Source organism: Oncorhynchus tshawytscha, unplaced genomic scaffold (genome assembly GCF_018296145.1).
Source record: "Oncorhynchus tshawytscha isolate Ot180627B unplaced genomic scaffold, Otsh_v2.0 Un_contig_37_pilon_pilon, whole genome shotgun sequence".
Classification (NCBI taxonomy): Eukaryota; Metazoa; Chordata; class Actinopteri; order Salmoniformes; family Salmonidae; genus Oncorhynchus; species Oncorhynchus tshawytscha.
Window position 1 is genome coordinate 448,337 of NW_024609825.1, and position 17,932 is coordinate 466,268.

General features: G+C 43.0%; 1 protein-coding gene across 1 annotated transcript; it reads right to left on the minus strand.

Annotated features, from left to right (window-relative positions):
* Positions 1-21: 21 nt before the first annotated feature.
* On the minus strand, positions 22-17,802 carry LOC112263847 (threonine--tRNA ligase 1, cytoplasmic). Its single transcript, XM_024440484.2, has 19 exons — positions 17,449-17,802; positions 17,042-17,122; positions 16,676-16,863; positions 14,726-14,849; positions 14,513-14,637; positions 14,244-14,361; positions 14,011-14,075; positions 7,962-8,040; positions 7,725-7,871; positions 6,143-6,241; positions 5,760-5,926; positions 4,966-5,128; positions 4,610-4,747; positions 4,394-4,471; positions 4,074-4,174; positions 3,613-3,717; positions 3,367-3,439; positions 1,031-1,145; positions 22-792 (listed from the first exon to the last, which is right to left on the minus strand). The coding sequence occupies exons 1-19, from the start codon at positions 17,785-17,787 to the stop codon at positions 644-646; spliced, it is 2,454 nt and encodes an 817-aa protein (XP_024296252.1). The 5' UTR covers positions 17,788-17,802; the 3' UTR covers positions 22-643.
* Positions 17,803-17,932: the final 130 nt, after the last annotated feature.

Genomic DNA, 17,932 nt, shown 5'->3' on the forward strand with positions numbered 1-17,932 from the left:
CAATGAAGGGGAGGCAAAACGTTGAGACAATATTTTATTCCAAGATACAATCCAAGAAGAGGACAGAGCTACTTCATGATTTTATTTTATATTTCCCAAAAGTGTTATTTGGCTTACATTGCAACCTTCTTTCAACAACCCAATAAATAATATTCTCATGACATCTTCTTTCATCCACATTCTATCCTTCAGATTAGGGTTCAAAAATATATATATATATTATTTCATACACTATTGCAGGGTTTCCCAAACTCGATGCTGGGGCCCCCCTATGGGTGCACGTTTTGGTTTTTGCCACAGCTGATTCAAATAACCAATTTATTTGAATCAGCTGTGTGGTGCTATGGCAAAAAAAAAACATTTAGGAAACCCTGCACTACTGTACCAAATACATGATCCCCGATATCGTTTCTCACTTCCTGCACTATTCTTTCAAATTGATTAGACAATCAAAGAAACATACATATTAAACTACCCACAATACAGAAAAGGTCTGTCGAGTGAGTAGAAAATATATTATATTTTCAAACATATCAATACATTTAATCTACCCCTTTCCATGTTTATACTTCTAACAGAGACCTCTTGCATTCACATAAAATGTCTATTTTGTTACTCTTTTGTGAAAGAAAATGATATCTCCTCAGAACTCCTCCTCAGCATTCCGGCAGCGTGACTCTTTCAATAGGGTCAGGCGAGCCAGCACCTCAGAGACAGACAGCTCTCCATGAACCTTGTTGTCCCTCGTACGTACGTTCACACTGTTAGTCAGCTTCTCTTTCTCACCGACCACTGCCAAGACACAAAGCACAAAGTAGCTCACAGTCCCCACACTGCCAAATCACAACACACACAGCTGCCCTAACACATTCGCATTTTCAACAACATTTCAGTAGTGATGAATACAATCATGTTTTTGGCAGCTGAAAGAAATCTGAAAATATTTGAGGGGATTTACTAGCAAATTGTGATAGTAAAAGTCATGAATATATGAATGGCTAAAAAAATCTACTATAGTAATCCTTCTTACCCAGGATGAAGTTGTACTGGGCTAACTGGGCGTTGCGGATCTTCTTGTTTAAGAGGCAACTGGAGTCGAGATCAGCGTCTGCCATGAATCCAGCCTCCACAAACTGTTTACACATCTGAAGGACAGAATTACCACTCAGTAAAAAATGACGAAGATGAACTGATAAAATGGAACTGGCAACAGACATGCAGGTTCATATAATGATAGACAATGATGAATGTGCAGCATCATGAACAGGGCCAGCTTAATTCAGGGGCTTCCCGGGGCTGAAGCCCCTGGGCCCAGGCCCATGGGGGGCCCAAGAGGCAAATATTTGTTTTAACAAAAACGAAAATATACTGAGTATATTATACATGCATCATTTAAAAAATATATTTACTACAACCACCAACCACAATAGGACTCATCAGCCCGCTCTCAATAAGTGTTGACAGCCTGCTGCTGCCGCTCTGCTAATCATCAGATGGGGAAGGAGAGGAGGTAAGGGGCCCATGTGGGTAACTGGGGGCCCCTGCCTTTATTGGGTAACTGCATAAATAAATGTGACTGGTCAATTGTGAGAGTCAGGGCTGGGCCCAAGCCTGTAAGAGGCATTTAAAAATAATAATATTACACTGAAGAAAAAGATAAAACGCAACATATAAAGTGTTGGTCCCATGTTCACGAGCTGAAATAAAAGATCAAGACATTTTCCATACGCGCAAAAAGTTTCTCAAATTCTGTACATCCCCGTTAGTATTTATCCTTTGCCAAATTAATTGATCCACCTGACAGAAGCTGATTAAACAGCATGATAATTACACAGGTCCACCTTGTGCTGGGGACAAAAGGCCTTCCATGGCCTGCATACTCACCCACTGAGCATGTTTGAGATGCTCTGGATCTACATGTATGACAGTGTTCCAGTTCCCGCCAATATCCAGCAACTTCGCACAGCCATTGAAGAGGACTGGGACAACATTCCATAGGCCACAATCAACTTCCTGATTAACTCTATGCAAAGGAGATGTCACACTGGATGAGGCAAATGGTGGTCATACCAGATATTGACTCGTCCACGCCCCTATTTTTTTCCTTTAAATTATACTTTATCCAACCACAGGAGCTGCTCTCAATGTTTTAAAATACACCACAGAGCATAATTTAGCCATAGAGGATCAATAGTTTAAAACAATAACAGGATTTATTTTTATCACATGCACATACAGGTATCTGCCAAAATAAAGGAAACAAACATAAAGTGTCTTAAGTGTGTTGCCAGAACAGCTTCAATGCGCCTTGGCATAGATTTTACAAGTGGACATAAACTATGAGAAAGAAACTGCACACCAAACCATATCATAATCTAATGAATATAATATAAAGTGTTTCCTTTATTTTGGTATTTACCGGTATGCCTAGTCAGGAAGGCTGCCGTTTGGACAGCATGCGCACCAAATATACAGCTTTTTGCATTGTGGCCATAGACATATAATCCATAGAAGGGTTTTTTAACCTCTTACCCTGGCAATTTGACTGTTAACCTCATGGGTACACTAGCAATGGATGCCAGTTCTGACAAATGGGAACTGCCATCTATGGATTATATTTTTATGGTTGGTTGCAGCTGTCGGTTTGCCTTCTGCAGATTTCAAAATACAATTGCTGGAAAAAACATACAGTTTGCCTACTGCTGAAAAGAGAAGACTAATCTGTAGAACCAATACAAATAAATTATTCTCAACTCCTAATAGTTTGCGAACAGCAGCACTGTTTTTCAAAGTAGCTCATCTTGAGATAGCCGATGTGCTCGTCATGGCAACAGCCAATCACCGTGAGTAGCTTATGGTTTAATCTTCATTAGTTGAGTCACTGGACATGTTATTTAGAAGCCTACTTTATTTATTTCCTCCTAATATTATACAATCTGTGTGTCGCTTCATTGGCCTGGGTTATTGTTTGAATTCAAGACCAGCATGATCTCAGTTTGTCAGAGTAGCCACTCATTTTGGTCATTTGTGTGGTATTAAAAAAAGATTCAGTTGTCTTCTGTCATGTAAAAAGATTTTTTTCAGATCCTGATAAAAATAATGTTGTCACTGTGTGGAAATCCTAAAAACGCCTCTGCTCAACTGTAGCCTATACCACATGACAAAGTTATGACTTTATTATAAAGAAGCTTTTTCTTCAACACTAAATTTACAACGCATTGAATTTGCATCTTGGTACACAGATTTGTTTACAGAAAATGGTGTGCCGGGAAGGGGGAGGGCCTATGATTTCTTAATCCGGCCCTGATCATAAACTGTAGAAATATGAAAGGAAGACAAGTTTGAGAAATAGAAGGCTCGGATTACCCTCTTGGCATATTCTTCACAGGTAGGGTTGACAGGTACAAACATCACCTGACGTGGGGACAGCCAGAGGGGCCTGGAGAAGAAACACAATATGGCTGGATAAGTAGCAAATCAAAACACTTATATACACACAATGAAGACATTTAAGAGCAGAAAAACATCATATATATATATGACTTATTTTCCAGTCTATGATTGCATCTTATGTAACACTCAACAAATTCATTGGTCCTCTTTGCTACTCACCATTTCCCAGCATAGTTCTCAGTGAGGATGGCTATCATCCTCTCCACAGAGCCCAGAATGGCCCGGTGGATGATGACCGGTCTCGCTTTGTCATCCCCGTCCTTTCTGCAAGTCACAGGATTCAACATCAATATCAGTCACAACACCACTTCATGCTCACTTATAACTACGTATTTAACTATTATTTATTCAACCTTATTTGTAGAAGTTAGTCTTATCGAGATGTCTTACCGGTCAAACATCTTTTTGAATATAATTTATACAGTTGTTTACAGCTTCATAATGTTCTCTACCTAATTAAAAATCCAACTGTAAAGGACTTTAAAATCAACTGTCTAGTACAAAGTATTCAGGTAAGAACTCGTATTGAAGGAGGGATTAATGACTAAACTTGCTTTTTTTTTAACAGGATACAGACTCAGCATTGTGTCACGACTAGTTTGATTAGGTGACTCACTCACCCCACAAAGGTCAGGTTAAAGCGGATGGGAAGCTGGAAGTCCAGCTGAATGGTTGCACATTGATGATACCGGCCAATAGCATCTTTGATCTTAATGTCAATCTGAAATGGCACAACAAAAGTATTACATGGTTTTCCTTCCTGAGAGTTTTAGACCTTATTTCATTGAAGGGGGAATGCAATATCTATCAGGGAAATATTCATGGCTATAATAGCTACAAACCTTTAATTACATTGATTTCCTAAGAATTCTAGACCTTATTTAATTGCAGAGGTGAAGAAAATGTATAGCAGGGAAATATCAGGTGCTGTAATACAAACCTTAGGTCCATAGAAAGCACCGTCTCCGGGGTTTAGTTTCCATGGCTCCCCAAACTCATTCAGGCTGTTCTCCAGTTGCTTTCAAACAGAGGGAATCATTAACATACAATTCAAATATATCCTGGGTCATTTCGTGCAAGTCATTCTTTCTTTATAATTGTGTTTCCTTATGCAACATTTCAGGAATATTTTATGGACACGCATGTTTAATTGTACCTTCTCAGCCTGGTTCCAGACAGTGATATCTCCTAGGTACTTCTCTGGACGGGTTGAAAGGTGCAGCTGGAAAGAGAAGCCAAAGACGTCATAGACACAGCGGAGGAAGTCCAGACAGCCCTTCATCTCAGACTCAATCTGCAGGAGAGAGAAAGGGAATACAGAGGGGTCATCTGAATGGCAAGGAGGTTAAGTACCCAGCAGGGATGGGGTCAATTCCATTTCAAGAAAAAATTATGAAAATTGGAACAGAAATGTCCATTTACTTCCCGATTTGAAATTGACCCCAACCCAGGTACGGAGCTACTTTAATAAGATGTTCCTCTTCAATAGCTATAGCTGGTCTGGTCACCTACCTGTTCCATGGTGCAGAAGATGTGAGCGTCATCCTGTTGGAAGCGGCGCACCCTCGTAAGGCCGGTCAGTGTCCCTGATAGCTCGTTCCTATGGAGCACCCCGAAATCAGCCAGTCTCAGAGGCAGCTCCCTCCATGACCGAGGTCTGTGGCTGAACATCAGACTGAGAAAGAAGAGGATGGGTGGATCCAGGAGAAGGTGGATGGAAAAAGAGGGTGATGGATGAGAAGATATGCAGTTGAAGCAGTGGGAGAAGTTAAGGTTACATAAATGCTTTGATAGTCCCTTCCTTATAAACCATCATACCTTCATATTAACCAATAACATAACACCTTTCCCAGACAAAGGTTAAGCCTAGTCTTGGAGTAAAGTCATTTCAGTGGATATTCTCCATTGAGCATGGTTTTTAGTCCAGTAAGTAATCAAGTAGCCTTGCATCTCCTGTTTCTGCAGAAGAAATCAATGTAACTAAAGGTTTGTAGCTATTATAGCCATGGATATTTCCCTGATAGATATTGTGATATTGAGGCAGCTTGATGTAGAAGTACACGCAATGGAGACGACGCTAGTCTATGGTGGGGCCTTACCCCCAATTTATCTCCTAATGCTGAGTTCCAAGCAGACACATTGGGTCCCATTTTTACAGTTTTCTGTATAACTTGGCCGGGGATTAAACTGAACCTTCCAATCTCAGGGAGGACACTAACCACAAGGCCACAGAGTTGATTTTTTTTGTCCAGGGCCAGGCTTGACATGTCTGGGAAATTGTCCCAATAACCAACGAATGTACCTACCAGTGTCCAGGACAGTTCATGGGCTTCAGTGCAAAGATGTCTTGCTCCACTGGGAAGGAGAACATGTTGTCGCTGTAGTGCTGCCAGTGGCCTGAAGTCTCCCACAGCTTACTGTTATAGATGTTAGGAGAGGCCACCTCCTGGAAACCTCTTCTACAGTATTCCTCCTGCAAAGTACATTCACCAGATCACAGCAAGACTGAGTGGTACTTAACTTCAGCATTCTTTCAGTTACAAAGCATCAAAGTAGTCCATGAACATGCTGTAACTGGGAATTCTACAGGTGGTTATTGTTGTATCTTGGCAGAAGATGGACAGATTGCTTCTCTGCCTTTTGGCTGTGACCAGGTGTAGGTGTTTGAGGCTGGTTGGTCTCGTCTTACCCTGATGAAGTCAGTGAGTGTGTTGTACAGGTAGGCTCCACGCGGGAGGAAGAAGCAGCTGCCAGGGCTCAGGTCATGGAAAAAAAACAGTTCCTGTTCCTGTTGTACAGTAGAGACATAGTGTAAGCTTAAAGACTTCACATATTGACAGTTACAGATAGTGAGGCAGCTCCTCCTCTCTGTTGGGAACATGTTAAATCAAATGACAGCAAATCTGTCCATGAACGACACCCACAGACATGCCCTACTTCTAAACCTTCAACTTCTAAATGAAAAGGATCACACCATCATAGGAGTAACATGTTTAAAAATTACTTTAGACTTTGTCCCCCTGGATAACAACAATGAAAATAAAAGCAGCAATGAGTCCATGGTTTAATACAGAGATCAGTGTTGTGTTGTAATCAGTTGTGGCCGGGCTGTGGGGCTGCTGCCATCTGTGTCTCCCGCAGGGAGGATAGATCCAGCCTGCCTGAGGACCAGCTGGAGCTCACATAGTATGACTTACTGATACATCATGCAGTTAGACACACAGCACCCCCCACAGGAACAACCAAGCAACAACAGTAAGCACACAGAGCTTAAAGCGTCCACGCAGATATTATGTTTGTGTTAGTTTTGGAGTTCGGTAAGGGTTTTTTCGGCTGTTCAGGCACACAACATTTTTTCGAGGGCAGCCGAACTTCGAAAGCCAAAGTCTACGCCCCTTCGTCCATGAGTGGTCAACTTTAGGGATTCTTCAATAAAGTCTGTTGTCACTCAACTAGAGATGACTCGTTTTTATGTAAATTTTTTCATTGAGAAACACTGCACCAAAACATCTTAGTTAGATGTAAAATTGCGCAACTAAGATCTCCTCTGCAAAAACGTCAAAATTAATAACAGATTTCTTTAGTTTTCTTAGATTCATTCTGAAAATTTGGAGGTGTATACTGGCTACAGAGTCTCAAAATGGCCAAACAGTACTATTTCCACTATTTTCTCATTTTCCAAGCGAAGGTCTAGCCACCAGCCGAACTGAAGCTTGCTGTCACCTTTAGGTCTGTTTGTAAAATAGAGTAAATTAGACTGATTTGTCACTTTCAATGTTGACAGTTCTGTAACTCCCTTTGGATAAAAGTGACCGCTAAAATACACTGAACAAAAATATAAAAACGCAACATGTAAAGTGCTGGTCCCATGTTTCATGAGTTGAAATAAAATATCCCCAAAAAGTATTTGTCTGTAATGAAGCCCTTTTGTGGGGAAAAAAATAATTTGATTGGATGGGCCAGTTCGTGGACCTCTGCCCTCCCAGTCACACCCATGGCTGCGCCCCTGCCCAGTCGTGTGAAATCCATAGATTAGGGCATAATATATTTATTTCAATTGACCGATTTCCTTATATGAACTGTAATTCAACAATAACTTTTAAATTGTTGCATGTTGCATTTATACTTTTGCTCAGTATATATGAACATAATATATCATTATATTAATTGAGGGTCTATTTCAATGGCTGTGTTCAGAAAACCAAAACACCTAAACCAACTTGTCTTCCTCAGTCAACCCCCAAAGTGACCCCCCTACAGTGAGGACTAACCTTTCCAATCTTCCGATGGTCTCTGTTCCTAGCCTCCTCCTGAAAGCGTTCCCACTCTTTCAGCATCTTGGAGTCTGGGAAGGAGATACCGTAGATACGCTGAAGGGTCTCCATGTCTGAACGGCCCTCCCAGTACGTAGAAGAGTTCTGTCGATATTACAGGAATGGAGATACTATGACACTGTTTTTCATCTTAAGAAGTGATTGGATATTGTAGTCTGTGTGTGCATCACATACCTTGTAGATCTTCAAGGCTTTAATCTTTCCTGTGTGTCTTACATGGGGCCCACGACACAGGTCAATCAGAGGCCCACATCTAAAACAGTAGAAAACTAATTTTAGCAGGGCATGGACCAGTGAGGGTCTTCAAATCAAAAAACAGTTTACCATAATATATTAGACAAATCCCTCGCATTAGGCACATTTGTGACCGATTTAGAATTTGATGTACATTACAAAGATTTATGTGAAGGATTCAAAACAAGAGGGTATGAAGACGAATTATTAGACAATTCCGTTAAGTAAGAAACTGAATAGAATGCATTATTGCAACCACATCAAAGGAATCCCTCTCCTCCCTCTTAAATTTTGTGTTGACCTTCAGTCCCATTTCAAGATCGATCAAGGAAGTGGTTAATAGACATTTGCACATATTACGCAGCGACCCTAGCTTTGGTAAAGCCGTTTGAATTAGAGGTCGACCGATTATGATTTTTCAATGCCGATACCGATTATTGGAGGCCCAAAAAAGCCGATACCGATTATTGGAGGACCCAAAAAGCTGATACCGATTAATCTGACAATTTTTTATTTTATTTGTAATAATGACAATTACAACAATACTGAATGAACACTTATTTTAACTTAATATAATAATCAATAAATTCAATTTAGCCTCAAATAATGAAGCATGTTCAATTTGGTTTAAATAATGCAAAAACAAAGTGTTGGAGAAGAAAGTAAAAGTGCAATATGTGCTATGTAAGAAAGCTAACGTTTCAGTTCCTTGCTCAGAACATGAGAACACATGAAAGCTGGTGGTTCCTTTTAACATGAGTCTTCAATATTCCCAGGTAAGAAGTTTTAGGTTGTAGTTATTATAGGACTATTTCCCTCTATACCATTTGTATTTCATTAACCTTTTACTATTGGATGTTCTTACAGGCACTTTAGTATTGCCAGTGTAACAGTATAGCTTCCGTCCCTCTAGTTAGCGCGCGCTAACTAGCTAGCCATTTCACTTCCGTTACACCAGCCTCATCTCGGGAGTTGATAGGCTTGAAGTCATAAACAGCGCAATGCTTGACGCACAACGAAGAGCTGCTGGCAAAACGCACGAAAGTACTGTTTGAATGAATGTTTACGCGCCTGCTTCTGCCTACCACCGCTCAGTCAGATACTTATATGCAACGCAGGACACGCTAGATAATATCTAGTAATATCATCAACCATGTGTAGTTAACTAGTGATTATGATTGATTGTTTTTTTTAAAGATAAGTTTAATGCTAGCTAGCAACTTACCTTGGTTTACTGCATTCGCGTACCAGGCAGTCTCCTTGTGGAGTGCAACGAGAGAGAGGCAGGTCGTTATTGCATTGGACTCGTTAACTGTAAGGTTGCAAGATTGGATCCCCCGAGCAGACAAGGTGAAAATCTGTCGTTCTGCCCCTGAACAAGGCAGTTAGCCTAGGAACGGTGGGTTATCATTGAAAATAAGAATGTGTTCTTAACTGACTTGCCTAGTTAAGTAAACAGTATAAAAAATATATTTAAAAAATTGGCAAATCGGTGCCCAAAAATACAGATTTCCGATTGTTATGAAAACTTGAAAATCGGCCATTCCGATTAATCTGTCGACCTCTAGTTTGAATCCCACCCGAGGTTTGGCTATAAGAGACACTCAAATTTACAGGATTGTTTAGTACGGTCAGATTTGCCTAATAAAAAAAGCATTGCATTTCATCTCTATCATTCCTGATGGCAGTTTCCTTGTCACAACTGTCCACTGTTATGCCATGATCAGAGGGAACTCTCTTATCCATCCCCATTCGAGTGGGAGGATAAAGGTTTGAGGTAGAATAACATGTAACACAAAATATGTTGTATATCTACTTAAGTGTGTTCCTGTGACTTTAATGTTGTGGGTAAGACCAAACAGGAACTTAAGACAATGATATGTGAGCATAAGAGCGCCATTCAAAACCATCTCCGGCGCCGACAGAGATGGCCGCCTCGCTTCGCGTTCCTAGGAAACTATGCAGTTTTTTGTTTTTTTACGTGTTATTTCTTACACTAGTACCCCAGGTCATCTTAGGTTTCATTACATACAGCCGAGAAGAACTACTGAATATAAGATCAGCGTCAACTCACCATCAGTACGACCAAGAATATGTTTTTCGCGATGCGGATCCTGTGTTCTGCCTTACAACCAGTGTAACGGAGTGGATTACATGCAGCGACCCAAAAAAACGACTCAGAAAAAGAGGGAAACGAAGCGGTCTTCTGGTCAGACTCCGGAGACGGGCCCACCGTGCACCACTCCCTAGCATTCTTCTCGCCAATGTCCAGTCTCTTGACAACAAGGTTGATGAAATCCGAGCAAGGGTAGCATTCCAGAGGGACATCAGAGACTGCAACGTTCTCTGCTTCACGGAAACATGGCTAACCGGAGAGACGCTATCCGAAGCGGTGCAGCCAGCGGGTTTCACCACGCATCGCGCCGACAGAAACGACACATCTTTCTGGTAAAAAGAGGGGCGGGGGCGTATGCCTTATGACTAACGTGACATGGTGTGATGACAGAAACATACAGGAACTCAAATCCTTCTGTTCACCTGATTTAGAATTCCTCACAATCAAATGTAGACCGCATTATCTACCAAGAGAATTCTCTTCGATTATAATCACAGCCGTATATATCCCCCCCCAAGCAGACACATCGATGGCTCTGAACGAACTTTATTTAACTCTCTGCAAACTGGAAACGATTTATCCGGAGGCTGCATTCATTGTAGCTGGGGATTTTAACAAGGCTAATCTGAAAACAAGACTCCCTAAATTTTATCAGCATATCGATTGCGTAACCAGGGGTGGAAAGACCCTGGATCATTGTTACTCTAACTTCCGCGACGCATATAAGGCCCTGCCCCGCCCTCCTTTCGGAAAAGCTGACCACGACTCCATTTTGTTGATCCCTGCCTACAGACAGAAACTAAAACAAGAAGCTCCCACGCTGAGGTCTGTCCAACGCTGGTCCGACCAAGCTGACTCCACACTCCAAGACTGCTTCCATCACGTGGACTGGGAGATGTTTCGTATTGCGTCAGACAACAACATTGACGAATACGTTGATTCGGTGTGCGAGTTCATTAGAACGTGCGTTGAAGATGTCGTTCCCATAGCAACGATTAAAACATTCCCTAACCAGAAATCTTGGATTGATGGCAGCATTCGTGTGAAACTGAAGGCACGAACCACTGCTTTTAATCAGGGCAAGGTGTCTGGTAACATGACTGAATACAAACAGTGCAGCTATTCCCTCCGCAAGGCTATCAAACAAGCTAAGCGCCGGTACAGAGACAAAGTAGAATCTCAATTCAACGGCTCAGACACAAGAGGCATGTGGCAGGGTCTACAGTCAATCACGGACTACAGGAAGAAACCCAGCCCAGTCACGGACCAGGATGTCTTGCTCCCAGGCAGACTAAATAACTTTTTGCCCGCTTTGAGGACAATACAGTGCCACTGACACGGCCTGCAACGAAAACATGCGGTCTCTCCTTCACTGCAGCCGAAGTGAGTAAGACATTTAAACGTGTTAACCCTCGCAAGGCTGCAGGCCCAGACGGCATCCCCAGCCGCGCCCTCAGAGCATGCGCAGACCAGCTGGCCGGTGTGTTTACGGACATATTCAATCAATCCCTATACCAGTCTGCTGTTCCCACATGCTTCAAGAGGGCCACCATTGTTCCTGTTCCCAAGAAAGCTAAGGTAACTGAGCTAAACGACTACCGCCCGTAGCACTCACATCCGTCATCATGAAGTGCTTTGAGAGACTAGTCAAGGACCATATCACCTCCACCCTACCTGACACCCTAGACCCACTCCAATTTGCTTACCGCCCAAATAGGTCCACAGACGATGCAATCTCAACCACACTGCACACTGCCCTAACCCATCTGGACAAGAGGAATACCTATGTGAGAATGCTGTTCATCGACTACAGCTCGGCATTCAACACCATAGTACCCTCCAAGCTCGTCATCAAGCTCGAGACCCTGGGTCTCGACCCCGCCCTGTGCAACTGGGTTCTGGACTTCCTGACGGGCCGCCCCCAGGTGGTGAGGGTAGGCAACAACATCTCCTCCCCGCTGATCCTCAACACTGGGGCCCCACAAGGGTGCGTTCTGAGCCCTCTCCTGTACTCCCTGTTCACCCACGACTGCGTGGCCATGCACGCCTCCAACTCAATCATCAAGTTTGCGGACGACACAAGTGTGGTAGGCTTGATTACCAACAACGACGAGACGGCCTACAGGGAGGAGGTGAGGGCCCTCGGAGTGTGGTGTCAGGAAAATAACCTCACACTCAACGTCAACAAAACTAAGGAGATGATTGTGGACTTCAGGAAACAGCAGAGGGAACACCCCCCCCATCCACATCGATGGAACAGTAGTGGAGAGGGTAGCAAGTTAAGTTCCTCGGCATACACATCACAGACAAACTGAATTGGTCCACTCACACAGACAGCATCGTGAGGAAGGCGCAGCAGCGCCTCTTCAACCTCAGGAGGCTGAAGAAATTCGGCTTGTCACCAAAAGCACTCACAAACTTCTATAGATGCACAATCGAGAGCATCCTGGCGGGCTGTATCACCGCCTGGTATGGCAACTGCACCGCCCTCAACCGTAAGGCTCTCCAGAGGGTAGTGAGGTCTGCACAACGCATCACCGGGGGCAAACTACCTGCCCTCCAGGACACCTACACCACCCGATGCTACAGGAAGGCCATAAAGATCATCAAGGACATCAACCACCCGAGCCACTGCCTGTTCACCCCGCTGTCATCCAGAAGGCGAGGTCAGTACAGGTGCATCAAAGCTGGGACCGAGAGACTGAAAAACAGCTTCTCTCAAGGCCATCAGACTGTTAAACAGCCACCACTAACATTGAGTGGCTACTGCCAACACACTGTCAATGACACTGACTCTACTCCAGCCACTTTAATAATGGGAATTGATGGGAAATGATGTAAATATATCACTAGCCACTTTAAACAATGCTACCTTATATAATGTTACTTACCCTACATTATTCATCTCATATGCATACGTATATACTGTACTCTATATCATCGACTGCATCCTTATGTAATACATGTATCACTAGCCACTTTAACTATGCCACTTGGTTTACATACTCATCTCATATGTATATACTGTACTCGATATCATCTACTGTATCTTGCCTATGCTGCTCTGTACCATCACTCATTCATATATCCTTATGTACATATTCTTTATCCCCTTACACTGTGTATAAGACAGTAGTTTTTTTGGAATTGTTAGTTAGATTACTTGTTCGTTATTACTGCATTGTCGGAACTAGAAGCACAAGCATTTCGCTACACTCGCATTAACATCTGCTAACCATGTGTATGTGACAAATAAAATTTGATTTGATTTGATTTGATGGAAAAATAATTACCTGTTGCCAGAAATTTCAACAGCAATAATCATGAACTTAAGTGCCTTACTTTATATGGGCATTGAATTGGTGAAAGCGCCACATAGGATAGGAGATAGAAATCAATTACTTCTCCAATGAGAGACATATTGGATAGACAGCTTGGCCACTCTTGCCCCAGCAGGCCTTTAATGAGGAATGGTATTTTTCTTGTTTTTTTCTAGTAGGTTATAAATATGCAAAAAATGTAGGTAATGACATCATGTATTTGTATTGCGTGTCTATAGATCTCTATTTGATTGTCATATTTCCCCCACAGCTCCCTCTGCTGGGATCTCTTGATTGGGCCAATACTGGCTGAATTTATAATTATGCCCACCTGTGTGGTCTTCTTGGTGTGACATTGATTGCTATTGCCTTGCACGCTGAAGGGCTCATACCCGAAACGTTTGTGCAGCAATAAAAATTTAAATATAAGTTAATTTACCGGAGTGCAGTCCTATTTTTGTTCTTCACCAACATGTTAAACCAGTCTTCTGAATAGTTTCTGTACACCAAATAATATTCAGTGATTTACAACTAAACATCAAGAGCTGCTTACCTGTAGACTGTTGTAGTGGGTGTGGTGACTTTCTCATTCAGAATGCGACACTTGAATTTGTTGTACTGAAAATATGGACGCAAACCGATAGGAAAAAAATAAATACCAATTGCTGCCGATCTACTCACAACCTCAATGAAAAAGAAACCTCTATAACACATTATATAACCAAGCTACAATCTTTCACCAGAGGGTGGAGAGATGCCAATGTAGTGCAGAGGTCCTCATCTCACCTTGAACATCTTCAGTAGGGTCTCCTTGCTGACCTCCAGCCTCTCGAAGGGCTGTTTCTCCTTCACCACAGACTTGCACAGCGCCTCCAGGTACTCAAACTCTGTACTCGACACACCCCTGGCCAGGACAGGACACAGGTCAAACAGAACCCTCAGTAACAACAAACCTGTCATATGCTACTCACTATACCAGCTCTGTATCATTTCTGCTCATTACTTTATAAAGGAGAATGGAAGCCTGTTTTTTCTTAACAATGATAGATGCGTACTGGGGTCCATCGAGGAACATGTCATAGTAGAAGCCATTCTCAATGGGTGGTCCATAACACAGACAGCCTCCATAGAAACGCTCCATGGCCTCACCAAGGATGTGAGCACTGGAGTGCCAGTACACCTGAAACAAGGAGCGGAAACATCTGTTACTACCTCCAAGAACAAAGACTATAGAGAGTATGATAGCCCAGAGGGCACATTATACTCACAGCCTGGGCATCGTCATTGTCAAAGCGCAGGATCTCCAGTGAGCAGCTCTTCTCCAGAGGTCTATCCAGATCCCACAGGTCCCCGTTCACCTGGGAAATCACTGCATTGTCAGCCAGGCCCTTGCTGAGAGAAATACGATATACCACCATCACCACATAGTTCTCATGTGTTGCTACAAACAATGGCAAAGAGAGGGGTGCAACTGATGTCTCCAAGTAACATCATGATCCTCCTTGTCCCAGATTTGTCTATGCTGCCAACTTCTACGGACGTTTTTGCCATGACAATGGCCATATGAGTTGACTGCACAGCACAAAAAAAAGATATGGGACAGGGATATCATGGTCCAAGATACAGTGGGGCAAAAAAGTATTTAGTCAGCCACCAATTGTGCAAGTTCTCCCATTAAAAAGATGAGAGGCCTGTAATTTTCATCATAGGTACACTTCAACTATGACAGACAAAATGAGAAAAAAAATCCAGAAAATCACATTGTAGGATTTTTAATGAATTTATTTGCAAATTATGGTGGAAAATAAGTATTTGGTCAATAACAAAAGTTTCTCATTACTTTGTTATATACCCTTTGTTGGCAATGACAGAGGTGAAGACTCTGGTTTTCACACACTGTTGCTGGTATTTTGGCCCATTCCTCCATGCAGATCTCCTCTAGAGCAGTGATGTTTGGGGGCTGTTGCTGGGCAACACGGACTTTCAACTCCCTCCAAAGATTTTCTATGGGGTTGAGATCTGGAGACTGGCTAGGCCACTCCAGGACTTTGAAATGCTTCTTACGAAGCCACTCCTTCGTTGCCCGGGCAGTGTGTTTGGGATCATTGTCATGCTGAAAGACCCAGCCACGTTTCATCTTCAATGCCCTTGCTGATGGAAGGAGGTTTTCACTCAAAATCTCACGATACATGGCCCCATTCATTCTTTCCTTTACACGGAGCAATCGTCCTGGTCCCTTTGCAGACAAACAGCCCCAAAGCATGATGTTTCCACCCCCATGCTTCACAGTAGGTATGGTGTTCTTTGGATGCAACTCAGCATTCTTTGTCCTCCAAACATGAGTTGAGTTTTTACCAAAAAGTTATATTTTGGTTTCATCTGACCATATGACATTCTCCCAATCTTCTTCTGGATCATCCAAATGCTCTCTAGCAAACTTCAGACGGGCCTGGACATGTACTGGCTTAAGCAGGGGGACACATCTGGCACTGCAGGATTTGAGTCCCTGGCGGCGTAGTGTGTTACTGATGGTAGGCTTTGTTACTTTGGTCCCAGCTCTCTGCATGTCATTCCCTAGGTCCCCCCGTGTGGTTCTGGGATTTTTGCTCACCGTTCTTGTGATCATTTTGACCCCACGGGATGAGATCTTGCGTGGAGCCCCAGATCGAGGGAGATTATCAGTGGTCTTGTATGTCTTCCATTTCCTAATAATTGCTCCCACAGTTGATTTCTTCAAACCAAGCTGCTTACCTATTGCAGATTCAGTCTTCCCAGCCTGGTGCAGGTCTACAATTTTGTTTCTGGTGTCCTTTGACAGCTCTTTGGTCTTGGCCATAGTGGAGTTTGGAGTGTGACTGTTTGAGGTTGTGGACAGGTGTCTTTTATACTGATAACAAGTTCAAACAGGTTCCATTAATACAGGTAACGAGTGGAGGACAGAGGAGCCTCTTAAAGAAGAATTACAGGTCTGTGAGAGCCAGAAATCTTGCTTGTTTGTAGGTGACCAAATACTTATTTTCCACCATAATTTGCAAATAAATTCATAAAACATCCTACAATGTGATTTTCTGGATTTTTTTTTCTCATTTTGTCTGTCATAGTTGAAGTGTACCTATGATGAAAATTACAGGCCTCTCATCTTTTTAAGTGGGAGAACTTGCACAATTGGTGGCTGACTAAATACTTTTTTGCCCCACTGTAAGCTCCAGATCCCTCACCTGATGCCACAGGCCAGCTGGTAGGGGGTAGTGACCCAGGCCTGACCCTCCACCCTGCGTCCATCTGGCAGCTCCACAGTGATGGGCTGGCTGTCTGCTGCTCTCCTGGCCAGCAGGGCATCGCTCTCCTTTTTCAGTTCCTCATACAGCCGCATGCGGTCCGAGATGTAGCCAGGCCACGGTTTCAGCTGGAAAGAGTAACATGGTGATTTATAGGAACTTAGGGAAAGAAGCTGGGGGGAATTATTTGGGTATTGGTAAGGATATTGCACAACTTTGAAGGAACGCTTGATTGCATGCATGGGACTTCTAGAATAGATGTAAAGGATATTGAACCTTTGGGGAGGTAATGTTCCTAATCATTACCTCTCTGCCACTGCACCCTCCCTGTGCCTTCTCCTTCTTGTTGTTCTTATCAACAACAGGTTTGGTCTCATGGGTTGCTGCCTGCACAGAGGAGCAAAATCAAAAGTTTGGTTTATTGGAGAGCAAAAACATGCAAATATTGTCATTGACATTCCACTTAGTGTAAACCACAATAAGTATCTGTTGTCTTATATATGATATTCCATAAGCATGTTCAGGGGACTACACAGAGCTGTCTGGGAGGGTTAGGCAAAAGGTTGGCAACGTGGTTAGGTTTAAAATCAAATGTTAAGATATATTGTATACATGGGCGGGGTTTAGGCATAATTATGACTGTGGCCATGGAAGCTACAGGCCACATACAACAGCCACACAATTTACATGCACTAAGGTGGTTAGCTAGCTACCTTATTATTATCATAATTGCGGTTCTTTGGCTGTTGTTGTTCTTTCTCCGTCTTCTTCTCCTGGCCTTTGTTTGTGCCCCTCTTGCCCTGTCCCTCCAGGGCAAGCTCTTCCAGGAGACCCCGGCGGAGGTGCACGAGACGAAATTTGAGCTTCTCATTCTCGCTCCGTAAGCTCTCCAACTCCGGAGAACTGGCAAGAATGCTGGCGACCTCTGGACCACCATTTAGCCCGTCTCGTAGGAGGCTAAATTCCCGAGTGAGGAGCTCTATCTGCTCCTCTTGCGCGGTCAAACGTGCTGCCATGCACTCCGCCATCTTTAAATTACTATTCTCTTTCATCAGCAACTGGGAATAGGGTATTCCTGTCATCAACAGTGAATGGGAATGGAGTCATAGCGCCCTCTTGAGCTTTAGTTTTGTGTTGTAACTTTCACATTTAGAACAGTCAGTTAATGTCGGCTTGATGCTGCTATTGTAAAAGCCA

Bases quoted from the DNA above. Each gene is read 5' to 3' on its own strand.
- LOC112263847 (XM_024440484.2), bottom strand. From the start codon at position 17,787: ATGAAAGAGAATAGTAATTTAAAGATGGCGGAGTGCATGGCAGCACGT. The intron at 4,175-4,393 runs GTTTGTATTACA...GTGCCATTTCAG, and splicing joins GTGCTTTCTATGGACCTAAG to ATTGACATTAAGATCAAAGA. The intron at 1,146-3,366 runs GTAATCCGAGCC...TCTGTCCTTCAG, and splicing joins GTGAAGAATATGCCAAGAGG to ATGTGTAAACAGTTTGTGGA.